The sequence below is a fragment of the Bombus huntii genome, chromosome 6 (genome assembly GCF_024542735.1).
Source record: "Bombus huntii isolate Logan2020A chromosome 6, iyBomHunt1.1, whole genome shotgun sequence".
NCBI lineage: Eukaryota > Metazoa > Arthropoda > Insecta > Hymenoptera > Apidae > Bombus > Bombus huntii.
The window spans coordinates 6,738,910-6,758,790 of record NC_066243.1 but is presented as its reverse complement, the minus strand read 5'-3'; the positions used below and the strand labels follow the sequence as shown (position 1 = coordinate 6,758,790).

The 19,881-nt window shown below is 34.4% G+C and overlaps 1 protein-coding gene across 14 annotated transcripts in view; it reads right to left on the bottom strand.

Annotated features, from left to right (window-relative positions):
* LOC126866563 (serine/threonine-protein kinase mig-15) overlaps positions 1-19,881 on the bottom strand; it is an 81,944-nt gene that overhangs the window by 15,822 nt on the left and 46,241 nt on the right. For 2 of the 14 annotated variants that reach the window (XM_050620303.1, XM_050620309.1), the window contains exons 4-15: positions 19,546-19,590; positions 19,165-19,447; positions 18,823-19,034; positions 18,484-18,712; positions 18,142-18,402; positions 17,845-18,026; positions 12,583-12,603; positions 9,695-9,874; positions 8,193-8,296; positions 6,541-6,632; positions 5,532-5,608; positions 3,634-3,996 (exon numbers count right to left, since the gene is read on the bottom strand). In XM_050620303.1, the coding sequence (XP_050476260.1) occupies positions 3,634-3,996; positions 5,532-5,608; positions 6,541-6,632; positions 8,193-8,296; positions 9,695-9,874; positions 12,583-12,603; positions 17,845-18,026; positions 18,142-18,402; positions 18,484-18,712; positions 18,823-19,034; positions 19,165-19,447; positions 19,546-19,590 (2,049 nt within the window). Of the gene's footprint in view, positions 1-3,633; positions 4,432-5,531; positions 5,609-6,540; positions 6,633-8,192; positions 8,297-9,694; positions 9,875-12,582; positions 12,604-17,844; positions 18,027-18,141; positions 18,403-18,483; positions 18,713-18,822; positions 19,035-19,164; positions 19,448-19,545; positions 19,591-19,881 lie in introns of all 14 variants that reach the window. The other 12 variants (XM_050620313.1, XM_050620316.1, XM_050620302.1 and 9 more) reach the window with 11 other exon arrangements.

Here is a 19,881-nt window from a genome sequence, read left to right as displayed (position 1 = left end):
GTTATCAATTCGAAAGATGCTATAGATTCTTCTAAAGCAAAGACTACAATCGATTAGAATGCACGCTTATACACCGAGAAAGCTAGCGATTGATTCTATACAAATGAAAGCATATGCGTGAAATTCGATTTAATTATCAGCTTGGAAGTTAACGTTCGTTGCTATTTTCGTTGCTGATCACTTCTACATCGCAATAATTCTTACGTAAAAGTTTCTTTTTTTACGATCGGATTTAATATCTACTGCGACAATTATGGCCTATATTTATACGAAACGAGAATGTTGCAAAAGTGCAAGGAACATTTTGTTTCCTAACGATTCGCTCCTGTGGAAACGACGATGTCTTCCTCTTAACTTTAAAAAAAAAGGAAACGGAAAATCAAAGTAAATAGAGACGAAGAAGAAGAAGAAAGAAACGTGATGAAATCAACGTGGAACCTGTGTAGTAAATATGCGTAACGTGAACTTAACGAAAATGACGTACGTAAGACACACTTTCACAAATTTTGAACTGCTCTTTTTCTGAATCCCGCGATGTTTCGCTGCGATGATCGTAGCAACGCTAGCAGTTTTTCCCTTCATACGGTGATGTAACGTAGAAACAAGACGAACGTCCTCAAAGAAATTCCATGCGGTTAATCCTCCTGTCTCAGGTACGGAATTTGAAATAACGATAAATATCGTTGTAGAGCGATAGGGTTTCTCGTATTTTCTCCGTATTAAGTATCGTAGATCATTCGAAAGGAAGGAAAGGATTAGTTCCAAAAGAAACGGAGCGATAGTAGCAGTGGCGATAGTGATGCTAACGATGATGATATCGATGGCAGTAATGTTAGTGGATAATAAATATGGTACTAGAAATAGCGCACTGTATTCGTATTTGTTGGATATTAGGATTCCTGAAAATGAAAGCGATTATTTTTACATGTTTCTATGGCCAATGATCGACTCTGATGTTCGTTGAAACCGATAAGCAATGTTATTTACAACGATTTTTGTTATTCAAAATAATATTCTGATGGGAAATATCTTTTTACGCGACAAGCTTAATCATTTTTATTAAGAAAAATGCATATGTACATGCAGTTTCACTAACTTCAATCCAAAAAATATTTCCTGATCTTCTCTTTCACCCTCTCCTTCTCCTTCTCCTCTCTTTGTTTCTTTCCCACTTCTCTCATCTCCATTTTATCATTTACTTTAACAACGTGTAGAAGAAATTGGCGGATTCGTTTTAAGAAATGTTACAATTTTAAGGAATCCTTTTGTTTATACGGATAAAGTTTTATTCGTCGGAAGAAGTAATATACGTACTATACACTGGACTTAACACGGGGACATAAAAAACTGAAGTTCTTTCACGTAAAATTTCGACACTATTTCTCAAAGGTGCACAATAGTCAACAATGTTTCTAACAATTTTCACAATGAAGTTAGTGAAACATTACATAGTTTCGGTAATTGTTATCGTTAATCTTATCCTCCATCATTAATCACTTTTACAATTGGACGTGAAAGGTAAAAAACATTAACAAGCCATATAGGATGATATTAGTAAAATAAAAAAAAATAGATGTTATTCGTTAATAGAAATATTTCGTACATTTTAGTAGATGTAAATTACAATAGAAACCAAGTTACTTTTTATTCTCTTATAGCTCGTGATAAAACTCAGAGATACTAACTTATATCCATATTGCTATAGTAGGGTGTGAGCGTAAGTAATATTGTTATTATTACACAATAATTGTAGCAATGCATATACTGTTAGTAATATGCATGATGGTAATAGTAATAACGACGGCAATAGCCATACAAGTACCTTTAAGATGATAACAAAACTAAGAATTTCTATGCGATTTAACCCTTTGCTACTAAGAAAGTAACATCTATGTACAGGGTGTCCGAGAAGAATGGGGCAAAACTTACACTACGTAGCAATGTGATAAAATAGATAAGAAAAGTACCAAAGCAATTAATAAAAATTTCTAAGCGCTTAGAATTCTTCGATAAATCATTTTCAGACGCAAATTTATACGAACTCTATTCATCCTTTTGACCCCAGTAATACGTAGTATCATTTTTGTCTCAACCTTTATGTCACACCCTGTGTATCAGAAAGTGTAATTCTGTCGCGGTGAATTTGCCAGACTCTCGAGTTGTAGACAGAATTTTTTTTAGATTTAAGTATCTCTTTTAAATTAACGTTATGATTTATTGAGTTGTCGGAATTTGCTCAGAATTGCTAAGAATAATACTAATCAATGCACATTTGGTTCAATCGTATATTATCGCAAGATCTTAAAATGAAATTTATAATTCACACCAGAAAAGATTCAAGACATATCCGACAACACAATACGCACTATGTGTGCGATTTAATCGTTAAAAAGCATTAGTTCCTGTGTAATTCATATAATCATCGATTCTAATCATATATATATATATATGTATAAATGTACAAATTAATCGTCCAAAAAAATTGTCAACGTTCTACGAGGAATTTATCGTATGATTTGGAAATTGAACAAGATAAACTGAAATCGTCGCATCGTTGGCTTTGCACTGATCTTACAAAGTTTGAAGACGAGTTTGTTCAATAAGATGCAAATTATATAGCAAAGGGTTAAACATCAAAGTACACCGTAGAAGTGATGAGATTGAGATCGATCAAAAAAAAATGTCTGGGAATGATTAATGCGTCGTTTTAATACTACTCGACAGATACTGTAATATGAGAAAACATCGTTAAGCACGAGAAACAGAATGAGAAGCGAGAAAAAGAAGTTTCGTTAATAAGGTGAAAATGTTCCCTTTCCTAGGTTACAAGATAACAATCTTAAAATACTATTAGTAACGTGAAATGATATACTGTTAATTCCATTATACCAGGTATACGTTATCAAAGTTCTAACGTTCCTCTATGAAGCTTTGTGCGACCTTGTCTGAATGAATAATCTAGTAAGATAGTATAGGATAATAGTAATTGTTGGTAACAGAATACTCATAGCGCTAATAGTTATGTATCCTACTCATGTTTGTAAATCTGAAGAAATAAAAAGAAGGAAGGTAACGGGGGGAAATGCGCCTAAAATTCGAGCGTAGCTGACTAGCTTTCTATGTTGATTTTTGTATGCCGTTAGATGTTGGAAGAACGAACGTGTAAAGGTTCAATGACAAAATATGCCTGTCGATGTGACATCAGAAAGTAAGATACAAGTGATGAAATACATTGTACAATTCGAACGGTTAGCTTATGTTAATATTAAGTTGCTGGTTAAGTTGATTGTATTTGAAAAAAATTGATGTGTCAAAGGAATTTGCATTTTGTCAAGCAAAATAATGTAATGGCGGAGAATTACGTTAAGCGATTTCGAAATGAGAAAATGTAGGTACTCGGCTCGAATAATTTGACGAGATAAGTTTGCGACTCGACCAGTTTCAAGATCAAGTTAGGATAAGATATTACGATTTATTTATCGAGAGGCATTTGTCAGGAGAGTGGATTTTTATAAGAATCAGGGTATCGAAATTGACACGATGGTAGAGAAATCGAAGGTAGAGATAAAGGTAATGCAATAGGTATATATTTTTCAGGCAAGCACACAGGCAGGGCTGATAGGGGGGACTGACCTGGGTGACAATGGGGCTGTACTCGCTAGCCGTTGTACTGGCCGTAGATTTAATAGTTCCTGCTTCGTCAACGCTGACAGAAACAGCATCTGATGGTCTACAACTGCGTCTTCTCGTAGTGTCGTCTTTATCACGTCCAAAGTCGAACCTTCTGGCCTCGTGTCTACTACCGAAAACGATTTCGCTCTCAGTTTTTTCCCTTCTAGGCCTCTGAAGACCGTCACGACCGAACGAAAAGTCCGTAAGAACCGGCTCGCCGGTACTCACGACGTTTCCTTTTTTCCCGACGATACCGGCAACGCTTATCTCGCTGCCACGCCGGTTACCGCTTGAGAATATGCTCGATCTTGCTGAGTCTGACTTCTGTAAATATGCAGAGTGTCTCGCGGAAGGAAAAAAGTCGGAATTCTCGCGGCGGAAAGCACGTGCAAAAGCGCTGGACGTGTTGCCAAGCTTCGAATCGCTTTCTTGTCGTCTATGCGCTGCTTTCAACTGCTGTTGCTGCTTTTGATGATGCTGTTGCTGCTGCGAATGATTCTCATACTTCCTACGAGACGATAACTGATCCTGCCTCTTTAACGTTTTCTCCGTGGACGACGAAGAAAGGTGATTCTCGTTAATAGACTTGCTCGTCTCCGTTGTCTCTTGCGAAGGTTCTTGTTTCATTTTATCCAACCGTTCGTTAAAACCCTGAAAGAAGCGGGTGAAATCCCACTCCTTCAGTAGAAGTTGCTCCTCCGCCTCGGAGCGCCGGTTGTTGTTAGCCGTGCCGCGATCGTCTGACATCTGACTAAGTTTCTAGGGAGCGCGCACGAGGGCGATAAACAAAGTGACAAAAGAAAAAAAAACATTCACACGAAAAGAAGAAAATCATAGGCGTGCGGTGATACATAACGCGAGCTAGCTGTGATATGGCAGTGCATTGCGATCAAGTGTAATTATATCAACCGGTCAATGGAATTCATTTTCTAACGTACTGACACACGTTCCACACGAAGCAAGATAATGTATAAATAATAACATCTACTATATTTTATACGATGTTGCGCGACATTGTCATGAGAAACATTCCACGATACGAAGCTACATGATGAAACGAAATCGTGAGACTCCGATTGATCTCATCTATTCAACTACTACGAGCAATGATCAAGCGTCGTTGAAAGGAACTTTTCAGCTGCGAATTTCGGAATATTTTATTTCGAGCAACGCTCGATGTATACTCGCGTAATTATAATCTTTCTGCGAATAGATCATTATATACACTGTACATCGTGATGTTATCGATTGGCTCTCGATTTCGCCGATCCCCTCTTTTTCCTCTTTTTATATTTATATTCTTCGTATGTTTCGTATGGCTTTTTACTGCTTAACAACGGTGCTAATATTATATATGTAGCGGCGTTATGAATATATGTTTGTATGCCATAACATATAGTCACCAAGCATATAATGTATCGTGTGAAAACAACGGATATACAAATAAAGCGGTTTCGATCGTTGGAATTGCACAAGAATAATTAATATGGAAATTGACATGTGTTTCTGACTATTTCCGACTAACGATAGATATATAACACATCTGAGAGATATATCTATAAAAAGGGGAAACATAAATACAATGCAATCGTTTGTATCTTCATTCTCTCCTCCGATTCTATTAAAATCTGATCTCGAAAATGTTGAAGCGTTTTCGAAGAATGGAAAGAATTGAAAAAATACATGGATCGCTCTATGAAAATGTAAATAAACGACACAAGAGTAAATATTACATTCAATCCGTATGCGAAAATTGACCGATCCGTGTCATCATCAATACACATAAAAACGACAAGAAGGCGCTAAAAAATATTACGTTGACTTGCATTTAGGTTGACCCATAATTGGAGAACACTTACCCGTTTCATGACTAGCGTACGATCTCCTGATTCTTCTTCATCAGGGGTCGGTGGAAGAGGTCGATTTGGTGCTCCACCTGCACGCAAAAAATAAAATAAAAGTATTTACTTTACAATCGAGATGGAAGTTTGTTGCAGGCTTCATCCCGTAAAAAGCTTTGACAGGAAAAAGAAATCTAGAATCAGCTCTGTTTCCATATCATCCAAATATTCATTCAAACGTAGTTAAGAATAAACTAAAACAGAAGCTTGCAACTCAGCTTCTACATGTGCATGTTAGGTCGTCCGAAAAATTTCTTTCGTTTTATAAGGAAATAATGGATGCACAACATTTTCCGTTTTATATTATTTTATCGAATTACGTATGATCCACTTTGTTCTATCAAAATAAAAATCACAACGTTCGACAGATTAGGTTTCATGTTTGTATAAAGATGCATCGCTGTAACAGACGTGTCTGTAAAAGAAAGACATTTTACGGACAACCCAATATATATTTTTACAGGATTTTCAAAACTTTTTACAAGATATAGTAAAACACATTTTTTACAATGATTAGTAAACTCATAACCTGCGATATCACAAACGATTATGCCGTTTATTTTTGGTAATACGCTTCCGTATGCAAAAATAATTCTTATTCGTTATTTCGTCTCATATGAAAAGTACGTCTAGGTAATGAATTTTCAGAATCAATTTTTGAGGATACAAAAAAATGTTGCAACAAATTCTTCTCTACTCTTCTACAACAAAATTGCTCGTATCAAATTACATATATATTCCTCAAAACCTTTCATCTAAAATATTTCCGATCTCGTCGATGGTATCGGGTGTCCGCCGAAACAATTTCAATGGGACACCGTGTACATTTAAAGTGTTTTTTCATGCTGTATTCTAATCTTTTAATTACATAATACAATATTTACATAATTATACTTAATTGAGACATTCATATAAATAGTATGCATTTTCGTGAAAAATATAAAAAAATTCTTGTTCGATGTCCTACCTTTCGGCTTACCTTCGAGGTGTGAATTCTGAGCATTGTGCGACGATGTCGACGATGGATCTGCCGATGGTCTGAAAGGAGAAAATTCGGGTCTGCAGCACACATAGAAATGAAGAGGATCATGATGACGCACGAACGATGCGGAATGCGTAGTGTATGTTGCGTGGCGATGCGGCGAAGACGACGATTCGAAGCAACGTGTCGAAGCGGAATGAAAGATGAAATCAAACAAAACAACATCGGTAAAATTAATTTCATTTTTCCTTACATATAAAATATATAAACATATAAAGTTAACTGTAAATTATTCTCTGTTTGTTATTTAACATTAATTACTGCACATTGATTCAACTTTTTCCTTTGTCCAACTATTTGTCCAACTATTTGTTAAATGACTACTCTATTAGTTAAAATTCTTCTTTCAAACGAAAAATTTATTATTAATACAAGTAAAGTTCCCATCGATACAGAAACCCTGAATAACAACTTAACTTATTATTTATTGATGATTTACAATATTACATTGTTGTTTTGTAAGTTGATATAATTATGAATATAATTTAATGAAATAATCTTGTGCTGGATATAATTGAATATAATTTTCTTTGCACAATCTTTGTTAAAAATAGGAAGTGATATACATGATAACTGTTATTTGATAACGAAAATGTTATTATCCTAGCAGTAATGAAGTCTTATGATTATGTTCCTTTCGTGATAACTTTTGCGATCATCGACAGTTGCGAACTTTAACCACTGACCGATTTTACAATCCCACCCTATTGTTTTTACCTATTATACATCGTTATTCTATAGTCCTACATAATATTTTCATCTAAGATAGCCTTCTTCGTTTCCTAAAGTAATTAACTTATTCACGTAATTGTTTGCAACTGAACAAGCCTCGTGTCACAATTATTGGGTTGGCAACTAAGTGATTGCAGATCTTGCCATTAGGTAGTATTGACAAAATCCGCAATCACTTAGTTGCCAACGCAATATTAAGCTGTTGGAAATATCTTACAAATCCTTTTATCTGCAATTTTTTGACAATATTTTACAAAAATATCGCTATAAGAAACACGGAACCATTATTAAATACTAAAATTGAAATCTATTGCTACGAATAATCGTTACAAGAGTAATCGTACAAGATTTCATAATATTCGATTAGATAATATTTATGATCAGTTTACAATATGATATCCAAAGAGCTGAGTCAGCAACAGATGTGATGCCAGGGGCAATCATTTTACTATTAAATTAGTCAAGATGACCTCAAGCATTAGAACTTTATAAACAATTTTTTAAATTTGTGTAAAATCATATAGTATCAAGCTGATATTCTTACTTGCACTACACGAACGCGTTGCATGGATTTTCACAAAATTTTCAGGAGCAAATATGTATTATCTTGAACTTTCAATAACTAAAAGTTTCTTTCGATCTCTCAATTATAATATTTGAATCTTCGTATAACAGTGGAAATAATTTAGTTCGAAATATACGAGATACGCTGTATCAGGATGAAGTAAAGAACGGGAAAACAGATCGTGTTCTGTTATAAATAGCGACGACCATCTATCACTGAAGGGTAAATGTAAATTCCTCCTTTGTCGCTGTTAAATTGATAAATTAATTTCTCTACTTACAAAGGTTTCGGTGGGTCGCTAGCAAGTAATGTGCCATCGTTCCTTGCGTTATTTCCCCCTGCATCTTCAAGATCGTCGTCGCTGTCGCTTTCAACGGACAAAGCCTGTAAAGCGAAAGAAATAGTCTGAAAACAAAGCAAGTTTTAATCGGCATTTTGAATTACGCGATGCGCTACGATACTAATCCAATAAGAAACTGAAACATTCGAAGAACCTTATAACGCTATAGTAATATGTATTTGAACACTTAGTGTAATCCAATCAAAACATTGATGTTTCCACTATACTCTCAATATCTTGATAGAAGAATGTTTCTCCACTGTTAATTCTTTACTTCTTGTCGTAACTGGCATCAAATGTTCTGCTAAATTGAAACTGAAACAAGGAATATACTTGTGCCAATCAAGTTCCATGCTAGTCTCTAATAAATAGCTGACACTTCCTGGAATCTGTAGAAACTTTTCAAGTTTAAACGTATGTTCTAATTATCGTAAGATCTTCACATTACACAGATACTTAGCCTTAAAGTCACTAAACATGCATGTTGCTTTTTTATTTATGCTTACTGATGTCAACTATTATTTTCATCGGTACCTACTAACCGAGTATACGGCTAAGTGAGATAAGATCAGAGGTGAAAATTAGATTACACAGCGTTATTTAACACGTTGACGCCGCCGCCGATATTCATGGCTTTCTCTGTGGTGCCCAAATGCACGGTCTGTTTCGTGGGGAAACGCAGCGTCAGATTAGACTGTTCGACACGACCGCAATTTTTCAACTTTGAGCTCAATTTATAGTAAAATTACAAAAGCTATACGATTCCTGTTGGATTCAATGAATTCCGTGGACTTCAACTAATACATTGATATACGATAGTTTGGCAATATCAATTTTCATATATCTATAAATATTAAGTAAAACTGACGGGGCCAGCTTTGGTTCTAATTTGGTACTCTTTTCGATTTTTCTCAAAAAGTAGAGGTCTGGCGCGAATTCTGACCATCACACGCAATTCTGTGAACATTTTTCTATAAGAAACGTTCATAGCGCGAATCAAAAAAATTTTCAATTCCGTACAGGAAAAAAAATAGTCATGCGTGTTCGTCGGAGAACGTTAGCGCGCGTGAGGAACATGCACGACGAAAATAGTGTTAGGTTACGTTAAATTTTTAAAATAGACTGACAAAAAGCCAGTATGTATGCTAGCTACTTCCAAAAATCACAAGTGTGTTATAATGTTGAGATAAAATAATATAAACCTATTTTGTGAAATACATGTGTGATCCATCGCGATGCACACTGCCCCACGGAACAAACTCGAGTGACCCATCGATAGTGTCATCGATAGATAGAGATACACCATCTCACGGGAAACACGCGTGTGGCCCGCTGATGGTGCACGTCAGCGTCAACGTGTTAAAGTGTATTTTATATATTTGCAATAATCTAGAAGGACCCTAATACTTACGCAGGATAGTGTATATCGCAGTAATACTTACTTGATCGAGTATACTGGAAGACTGTGGCATTTGTTTATTGTTTTGATCATTGCTGCTTGCAGGCTGACCGGAGTTGGATGTTGATGACGCAGCCTTATGCTGCCTGTTCGGCCTTGGCGGGGCCTCTGGGCCCTGTGACACACCAAGCTCGTTGAGTTGAGCGGCCAGCATGTCCAAGTCCTACCACCCACACACACACACGCACAGCCCCGTTAGTCACTGTTCCGAGACACCTCCAAAAATTGTTTAAAAGCCGCCACCAACCAGCCAGACGAAGCAATTAACAATGGTACAAAAGATGCAAGCTACTCTTATGTGAAACTGTTACACTCTCTGTAGTACAGTGCAAATTGTTTGTCATAAATCGAATTGAATGATTTGAGATGACGATGAAATTCGTGAATAGATTACCGATTTTTTTTTATGATTGGTAAGAAACAATAATTCGGGTCCAAAGTTAGTCATTAATTATTATCCATATAATCTAGATCTGCTGGTTCGTAATGTTATGTTTAATTCTAATTCGAAAGAGAATTAATTGAAACACGCTACTTTGCGAAAATTCAGATAAACGCTACGTAAAGTAAATTGTACGTTGTGTACAAGGAATTTTTAATAAACGACTTCGCTACATGTACGAAAGAAACTAGTTCGAATAATGACAATCGCCATGTTTTTTTCCTAATAAAATATTCCTTAACACTTTACCGACCGCTAGCGGTTCAACAGCATACGCACGTCCAACTGGCATCTCAGGCGCAGATTCTCCCTGGCGCCAGTTCTGTTTCTGTTTAGACTCCCCAATACCATTATTTTCGTTTATCGAGAACGGTAAGTTTTTCAAATTGGTATAAAACTGTGGAAGCTTACAAAGCAACGTAACTGACGCAACTGAGCAAGGTACCATAGTACTAAATAACAAATTACTGCTCAAATAATGAGAAAGATTGTCGAGGACAAAAAGCCGATTAATAGGCTATCGGTCGGTAAAGTGTTAACATTTAACGTATCGTATATAGGTAATTGCGTTTATAGATTACGATTAGCCACCCAGTATATGATACTATCTTTTATATCAAAATGATAGATTCAATTAACAATAATGCAATGATCTCAAAGTACATATACATATTTATACTAATATTTCCTAATGATCTCGAATAATTACTGGATCATGGATTAATACGTAACGCCTGTGATTATAGCGATACGCGTCATTGTGAACGATTATCGAACAGATACATTGGTGGATCATGAAAATGAATGGATTGTTCCTTCTCCGGTATCTTTAATGAAAATTAGAAAACGATTATATTATTATACTGTATAAGAAACTACTGATATGACCCTTATTTTTAATAAAAAGAAAAAACCATGTTATAAATGATACGTTGATACAATGATGGATAATCCTAACTCACATTCGAGTTACATTTTACGCATTTTGTTGTGCACACGTAAAACAAATTAAACTGTTTTAAATTAAACACAGTAGCGTAGACGATCAAAGGACACAAACACGCTAAAAAAAATATAATTTGCATTATAGCTATAGTACCTCGTGAATCGAATATGAATAGACGATAATTTGAGCAAAAACATGATATCGGTAGAAAATCAATTACGAGAATACTTCATCGAAAAAAATTCTAGACTTGCATCGAAAGCTGTACTATTTCAACCTTGTTCTATTTTTTCCCCTTTTTTTAAATAAGTACGGAATCAATTAGAAATAGATAACGCTTTTTTCTAGTAAAATTCTCTTTAAAAGAAACACAGCTACAAACAACAATATGTATATTATTGGTCTTGTCTGTTACAAATCTAAATTAAGGAAAATAGATAAGTAGATCGTTTACGTGTGGCAAAATTGTGTATAAATAATCGAAGTTTATGACCATACTTTACAGATAACTTTATCTGACCTCCCATTGATTATCTTCTTCAATACTTATAGTTACCTATATGAGAAAACTTTCCAAAAGTGTTTATAAATCATACTAATTTATCTTACACTTTTATCGGTCTATTATGTTAAGAACGTACTTAAAGAACGCAAATGAAAAAATAATTAATGCAACGTATCTATCGCGAGGAATAAAAAACAATAAAATTGTGATAATTTGTTACTTCTTTCTTTAACAGCGTTCAATTATTATCAAACCATGATTAAGTTAAATTATAACATAAACCGAAAATGGCAATGATAAACTTGTTCGTTTCCCTGATAACTAACATTATGACAGTAGTACATTAAATGGTGACATTAAATAATTATTATGTTACTTCTGAATTTGTTTTTCTTCGCCGGAACACAACACATATATATATGAAAAAGAAAGAATGCCAACAGGGATAAGATAGTCTCAATCGTAATTGTTAGTTCTTGTTCCGATATGTGTCCATAATAATAGCAAATTGTATATAGTTTTAATGTCGGTTTAATGAAATATCTCGTACGTTGATAAAAATGTTAAAGATATATTTCTTAAAATATCAACAATTACAAACACAACCATGAATTGCACTTAATGCGTTTAAGCAGTGTGTAATCGATCTCCGTGAAAGCATACATTCAGGGAGCTTGTCTGAAGCATTCAAGAACGTTATATCGTCTAAGTAATGGGGACTAAGCACGATAGCGGTAAATAGTACACATTTGCTAAAGATAAAATTCAGAAGTGTTGTTGAAACTTCGTATGTATAAAAATAAACCAAGCAAATTATATAGTAATACCAAGACTACGTCATAGCGCGTGTAACCTGTTTTATAGACTGCATGTATAAACAATTAAAAATGTTACGCGTAGAGATAAGAATACGTGTAACTGTATGTATAAATGTAAAAATGGGAATGTAAAGAGGAAAATAAGTGTACGTGTTCTTACCTCTGGCTTCCTTGGAGGCAGCTACGGTACGTGTGAACATGGAAAAAAAACAAAAACCGAATAATTTCAAATCTGCGTGTAAGAAGCGCGCGCATGTGTTTATGTGGATATATCTATGTGCGCGTTTATAGGCGTGTAACATGTGTGTGCACGTGTCGCGTTCATGAATGCAATCAAGTATACGCGCCCTAGGAAATAATTGTGCAATTATATTTGCGTGCACGCCAACGACTTAATAGCAAAATAGAAGGAAAGTCTACGTGCTACTGATTAAAATATGTATCTGTTTATGAGTATGTAGCAAAAGAAAGATATAAAGATATATATAAAGATATATATATATATATATATATATATATATATATATACACAATATAGTCTGATTTAGATGGAAACCAATTAAATATCTCAAATGATATGGAAGATGCGGAAGAGTATTTCAGGCAATAGTTATAGATGGCCATGAAAGTTCTGAGGAAAATCACAATCAAATGTTCCGAGAGAAACCAATATCTTTTATTGCATACTATCATACCTTTCACAAGTATTTTCAAAATAATAACCATCCGTGTCTTTTGTACAGACTGTTCCCAAGATATTAGTTTTTAAACGTTGTACGCTGTCGGCGTTAATATTACTTGACATTGTAGATCGCAAGGTTGCTCGTCCGGACTTTGTACATTATCGCTCAAAAGTATACCGACGCTTGCTTACTTTCAATAAGCTACAACAAGCTTTCATCAAATTCCGATAAATTGATTCTTCGTAATCACTCTAGTTACGTATAATAGTACGTTATACTGGGTAGGCAATTAAGTTATTGCGGATTTTGTCATTACCACCTAATGTATATATAAAAATATATATATTAGTATATACAGTGAAATAAATCGTCGTTTTATTTTTTAATACCCGATATAAATTTCTGACGATTCCATAAAAAGGTAGTTAGTGTTGCTTCTAACTATTAATTCATCGTTAATTTATACAATTTGGTAAAATTCACGTACCGTTAGTACAAATCGACCAAAACGTCCAGATACTTGTGAACGATGGCGTAGCTTATGTCTTGAAAAGTATTGTATATAAGATGTGGATACTATCGAACAGGACGTAATTCTGCCGCGTAATAATAAAAACTACGGCGCAATGAGTTGATTAGCATATAACTGTTTTCACATAACTGTTTATATTTACAACACATTTAACTATTTATTATTAGAGGTGGTATTAAGAGCATCGCAAACAGAATCGAGCCTTCCTGGAAAGTTTCAAGCATCTCGTAACTACTTTGGTAAAGAAAACGGAGAGAAAAGGAATACATTTTTGTAAGCTCAAATCTAATAGTAAATAAGTACATAGTTCCAAATATAATCGAAACTTGACGATTAGGTTCAAAATACCCTTTCATAAATAATTTAACAGAAGCTTGCGATAACTTTTTACTTTCATACAGAATTCGAATAAAATTCAAATATGAGCATATCTGTTGCATGTACGTAATTTCTAATCTCTCGAAGTTCAAGTATTACTTATACGAGATTTGACTTTTCAAACATCATAATTAGAGTGAGGGTATTTATGCAAATTTATATCTTTATCATCGCAATTAAAAAAATGTCAACTTGAATAGAGACTTCTTTCATCTACTAGATATTATAACTATAATGTGCTATATTTCGGATATTAAACATATATTTTTTACGTTATGTGTACATGTTCTGTAAATTTTTCATAAACACATAACATCCGCAGTCTAATAATAACACTTGCATGTACGTAAATTTATTCCTGAGCATACATGTTATACCTAATCTCGTTCTTACTTATCATCTTACTGATTTGTTATCAATATGAAGAATCAATCGAATCAGAATTATCGATTTTGACTTATCGAAGTTAAATACACGAATATCTACCAGATTTTCGAAATTGGAACGATTATTTTCTCAGAAATGAAACCCTATTTTAAAAAACTCTTATATTTTATTTCCGATTTATTATCACGTATGTGTTATTAATGTTATAATGATATTACATAATCAGCCACGTATTACCTTTGAACGTTACCATCTCGAAAATATGCTTGAATACTGGTTTCCATTTGAAATATTAATCATGCTATTCTCAAGAATTTTCGAGGTCTTTGCAAGATTAAACGTCTGATATTTTACAGCTGTTGTTTAGAACGTACGTTCCTGTATCTTGCACACTCTGCGAGATATTTAACCGTTTCCATTTAAATTGAACAAACTGTATATATATACGTAACAAAATATATGATACACAAAATACATTAAGTTGATGAAAGGCAGCAAGAAAGCAAAGTAGGATAAAAATAGCATGTGCTTTTCTACTATCTTTATAAATTGGAGTAGTTTGTAGACTATATCTATCTATATATAACATGTGTATGCTGAGTCATCTAACGTTAGAACTTGGCATTTCTTCATCAGTTTTAATGATACCAGAAAATGTCCAAGGAAAAGATATTTGCTATAAAAGAAAAAATATTATGACAAACAAATTTTTGTCGCGTGATCATATTTTCCAATGTTTTAAGGTCGTCTGTATTTTTCTCTGATAAACAAAGCAATGTTTTTATTGTTGTATTATCGAAATAAAACAATTTTGAACAGATCAAGCGATCTTTCTGAAAAGTAATCTATTTTATGGAAACAATGTTTCCATGTTTAGAACGCAACAAATTTATTATCCAGTCAACAGACACAAAGCCATATGAAAATATTCGAACTTACATTTGCAACTTTTAACGCAATCAAACATGTACGTCGGACAAAAGTATTTAAAACAATGACACATCTACAGAAGGAAATGCAAGAGAAGTACGTAGATTCTAAATCATATCCGTAAAATTGGAAAATTCACCATTACATATCTACATTTGTTTAGAGTAAATTTATTATAACCACAGATCCATAGCGAGTCACGAAAGTATTTTTGAATGCGTATAAACAATATTTACGATGAATCTTCGCATCAGATATAACGAGCAATAAACTCAATTGATGTCAATAAGAGAAAATTTTGAATTTAACGAGTTTTTATAAAATAAGGATAAAGATTTTTAACGATATGTATAGAATGTCAGATGTAATTACTTGATATGCTTAAAGATATAGACGATTTAAATTACGTACCTAATGATGTACTGTGAGTATACAAGCAATGTTATCGAAACTGCATTGACAAAGTGAGATGGTTGCATGGTTTATAAACCATGGTTGCGATCAAGCTTTCTATTTATTTATTTATTTATTTTTTTTTTTTGTATTTTTATTGCGATAAAATATCATCGATGATATCGAGGTATTAAGGACGTAAAATATCTTAGATGTTAAGGATCGAGCTTTTATTCGATCGAAAATACTATAAAGAAACTACACCTAATTGAAATTATTAATTGCAAAAAAATGTTGATACTCTACTGACAAAACTTTTCGCAAAGCACTACCTAAATAGCTGAATCATACATATATTTATATCGTTGTTGATTATAACTTTTGTTATTTGTGTTTTTCCTGTAACGTGATACATGATAAATATCGAGTAATAATGATCGTATATAGAAGAAAATCCGAAAAATTTGTTTTCTCCATTTTTACGATATGGAAGCTAACGATACTGAAATTTTTACATTTATTGCTAGAATTTCTGGTAAATACAAGCATGCACGTGTATCAAAAAGGAAAAAGATAAATAATTTTATTTTAGGTATATGCTAGTATCAGTGAATCAGTTGACGAACATTTCTCTTTATCTTACTCATAGCTCATATTTCTCACTTTTAAGACCCGGCCTCGTCCAGATAAGTGTCCCAGAAATTCAAGTATCCGAGGGGGAAAAAAGGACTGTCAGTAAGATATCGATATTTAACACGAACATAAAACGCGAACGCATCGATGATAACACGATATTTTTCCTTCGGTTGATAAATTGCGACTGAAACTAAAATTATTTAGTACTAGCATGCGTTCATATGTTTATAAAATAATTTTATTCTGATTTTTATCCTTGCAGTACTATGTGGACATTTATACGTCATCTATGTCACGGAGAGGACAATTATAACAGTACATTTTTGGTGAATATACATATACAGTATGAATGCGTGATTGAAGTGTGAACATGATGTTTCCGTTGTTTCGATTCGTTGCTCTCAAAGTAAGAAACATTAAGCATAAGTGAAACAGAGATAAAAGTTCGTTGGTATTGAAACTTGCACAATTTCCAATGTAATTCAAATTGAGTCATACACGATGATTGTTGATATCGTTTTCCTTGGAGAAACCTCGGAAGTGATAGGAAATATATGAATTTGGAAAATACGTTCACTGCGTTTAATCGAAAATCTCCTATTTAATCTCAGTCCCAAGAAACGATTCATTTGCGATTTTAAATAATATGTCGTATTAACTTACAATGCCGAATATAGCAAAATCTGTTACAACTTGTAAAACGTCGTTGAACAAAAAGAAAGTTGAGAGTACATTAAAAAATTTCTGTTCTATAAAATATAAGTACAAGTGCGTGCGTGTGTGCGCGCGTGCGTGTTAACGTTGCGAATTGCCTGTGTACAGAGATTTCTAACCCGAAATTCAATTGTTTATAACTTGCATATCAACGTTTATGTTTGTTTCGGTTGCCAAAGGAGGACTGCCCCACATATGTATGTGACTTGTCGAAAGTTGCAAAGGTAAGCGTTTGGATACTTCCATGTACCTGCCTATGTAGATTCTTTTCACTATGGATTATTACTAACACATATACATATACATATACATATATCAAACAAGAAACGCCAAAAATCTTGCAAATATTGGAAAATATTAATCGCGTGGAAAAATCTCTTTGCCGTGATATTCGTCTTTTTATAATGAATATCTTAGTAATTATAACGATCAGGGCAAAATATCTTTATGAACGTTCCGGAAATTACAACTGGGCGGCGGTTATACGCATAACGTACAAGTGAAATTGCTCAGAATATCGACGTTGGTAACGCATTTGAAAATCATCGAAATCGGTGAGCTGTGCCCTGATCGATATTATTATCAATACTTTTCCTCTTCGAATCTAAATCTAAATAAACCTGACATAATCGGTCAGACGTATAAGATACCAATGTTAAATAACTCAGTTTATTTATTATTTTGTTATTGACATAAAATAAGTGTCGGAGGAGAAGTTATAAGATACAAGAAAAGATAATTGCGAAAACAAAAAATTGAAAAGACTTACCATAGGCTTAAACACATGACTGTTTCTTTGCGATGCAGCTTGCCCACCAGAACCTCCACTACCAGCCCCGCCAATTAAAGGTTGATGATTGGATGGCGGTGTTGAAACCTTATGAGGTTGCCGTGGATCATCTCTGGGTGTTGGAGGTAATGGCCGAGATGGTGGTTGGGGGTCTGGAACTACTATACAGTGCAAAAGTAATTACGTAACATTTAAAAAAGTTCATTCGGTGTGACAATGGATAGAAATTTTACATAAAAACGTAGAAGATAATTAGCGGTGTACTATCAAACGCACCGATTAATCTGTGTGGTATAGCAGGACGTGCAGGTGGCCCTGGTTCTGGTATATCTCTTTGAGTTCTGCTACTCGGTTTTTCTTTAGCAGCGGGTGGTTGTGGATTTACTTCTTGGGTTAGAGTTCTACCTTCCTGAATTTGTTGGAAATTTCTACGCAAAGTATCACCACCAGGTGCTTGAACAATGGATGACGCTTCACCAGCTAATGCCGGTTCGTCTTCTTCATTTTCACTACCGCTATATCGGTAATCGTCTCTTTCTGTGTGACAAATTACAGATAACGGGTTAGAGCGATTAAGCAAATTATCGTTGACGAATCGCTTCGGCGTGTCTTTCATACCTTTCTCCTGTTTACGCTTTTTACAGCGGTCAATATGATCTTTAAGTTGTATCCTAACTTGTCTCTCGGTTGGTTGGTCCCGAATAAACGGATGCTTAAGGAGCTGCTCTGTATACGGCCGTTGATGATAATCCTTTACTAAAACCGTTTCAATAAAACCGTGGAATTTCTTCGCCCACTTTTTCGATTTGAGTCTTGGTGGTGGATTACGTGGGATCAGAAATAAAGCCTTTTGTGTGAATTAAGCATAATCAATAAAATTAAATTTCACCCTTTTTAAAACAGAGTAGTAATGTAGAAGAACAGTGAAGGAGATTCACAGCCGTTAGAAATACTTACTCGCATCGGATGAAGATCACAAAGCGGAGGTTGTGATTCGGCCATTTCTAAAGCAGTAATTCCCAATGACCAAAGATCGCTTCTGTTATCGTATGTAGCATCAGGATTTTCATCACAGGCTATTACTTCTGGAGCCATCCAATATGGCGTTCCAATAAATGTATTTCTTCTACCTATTGTCCGATCTAATTGTGCGCTAACGCCAAAATCAACTACGGCATAACGGGATAAACGGTTACTTAATCATTCAAACGATTTAGCAACGAACGACGCTGTATAGAGTTGAAATATCGTCCAAGTACTATATACTTTAGTTAAGATATAGATGGTCGAGGAACATACCAAGCTTAACTTCAGCATTATCGGTTAACAAAACATTTTGTCCTTTGATGTCCCTGTGTATAACCTTATTGCTGTGAAGATAACTAAGCCCTCTCAATATTTCCCGTGATATATAAGCAATCCATTCCTCCTTTAAACTCTGACCTTTAGTTGACTTGACAAGGTCTGTAACGGAGCCAGCTCCACAGTACTCCATAACCAACCACAATTGATCATCCTTTCCAGGTGATGACTTCTTCACGAAGGCACCGTAATACGTTGCTATATTTCTGTGATTCGAATACTGCAACACGCGACAGAAGGCAAATAATGTGATCTCGTCCTCTTTGAATCCGTTTTGCAAGGAAATATTCATATTCTTTACGACACTGGTATACTCACCCTTTTTAATACATTTATTTCTAATTTGATTTCTTCCTCTTCGTCCTGAAACAGATAATAACGGAAATTACTTACTCGTAACACGTATAATTTGCAATTAATTTTCATGATATCTGAGAACCATAGTTATCACATATCTTCGAGACGTCTTCTCGATACTTGATAGTTGGTAGTTGACTCATTTTAAATAATTATTTCGATATGAAAAAACTCTTCAAATATAATATAAGATACAGTATAAGAATACTTCTACTTATATTGTTATGCTCGGCAATATTTATGTTAACACTTTACTGACCGCTAGCGGTTCAACAGCATGCGCACGTCCGACCGGCA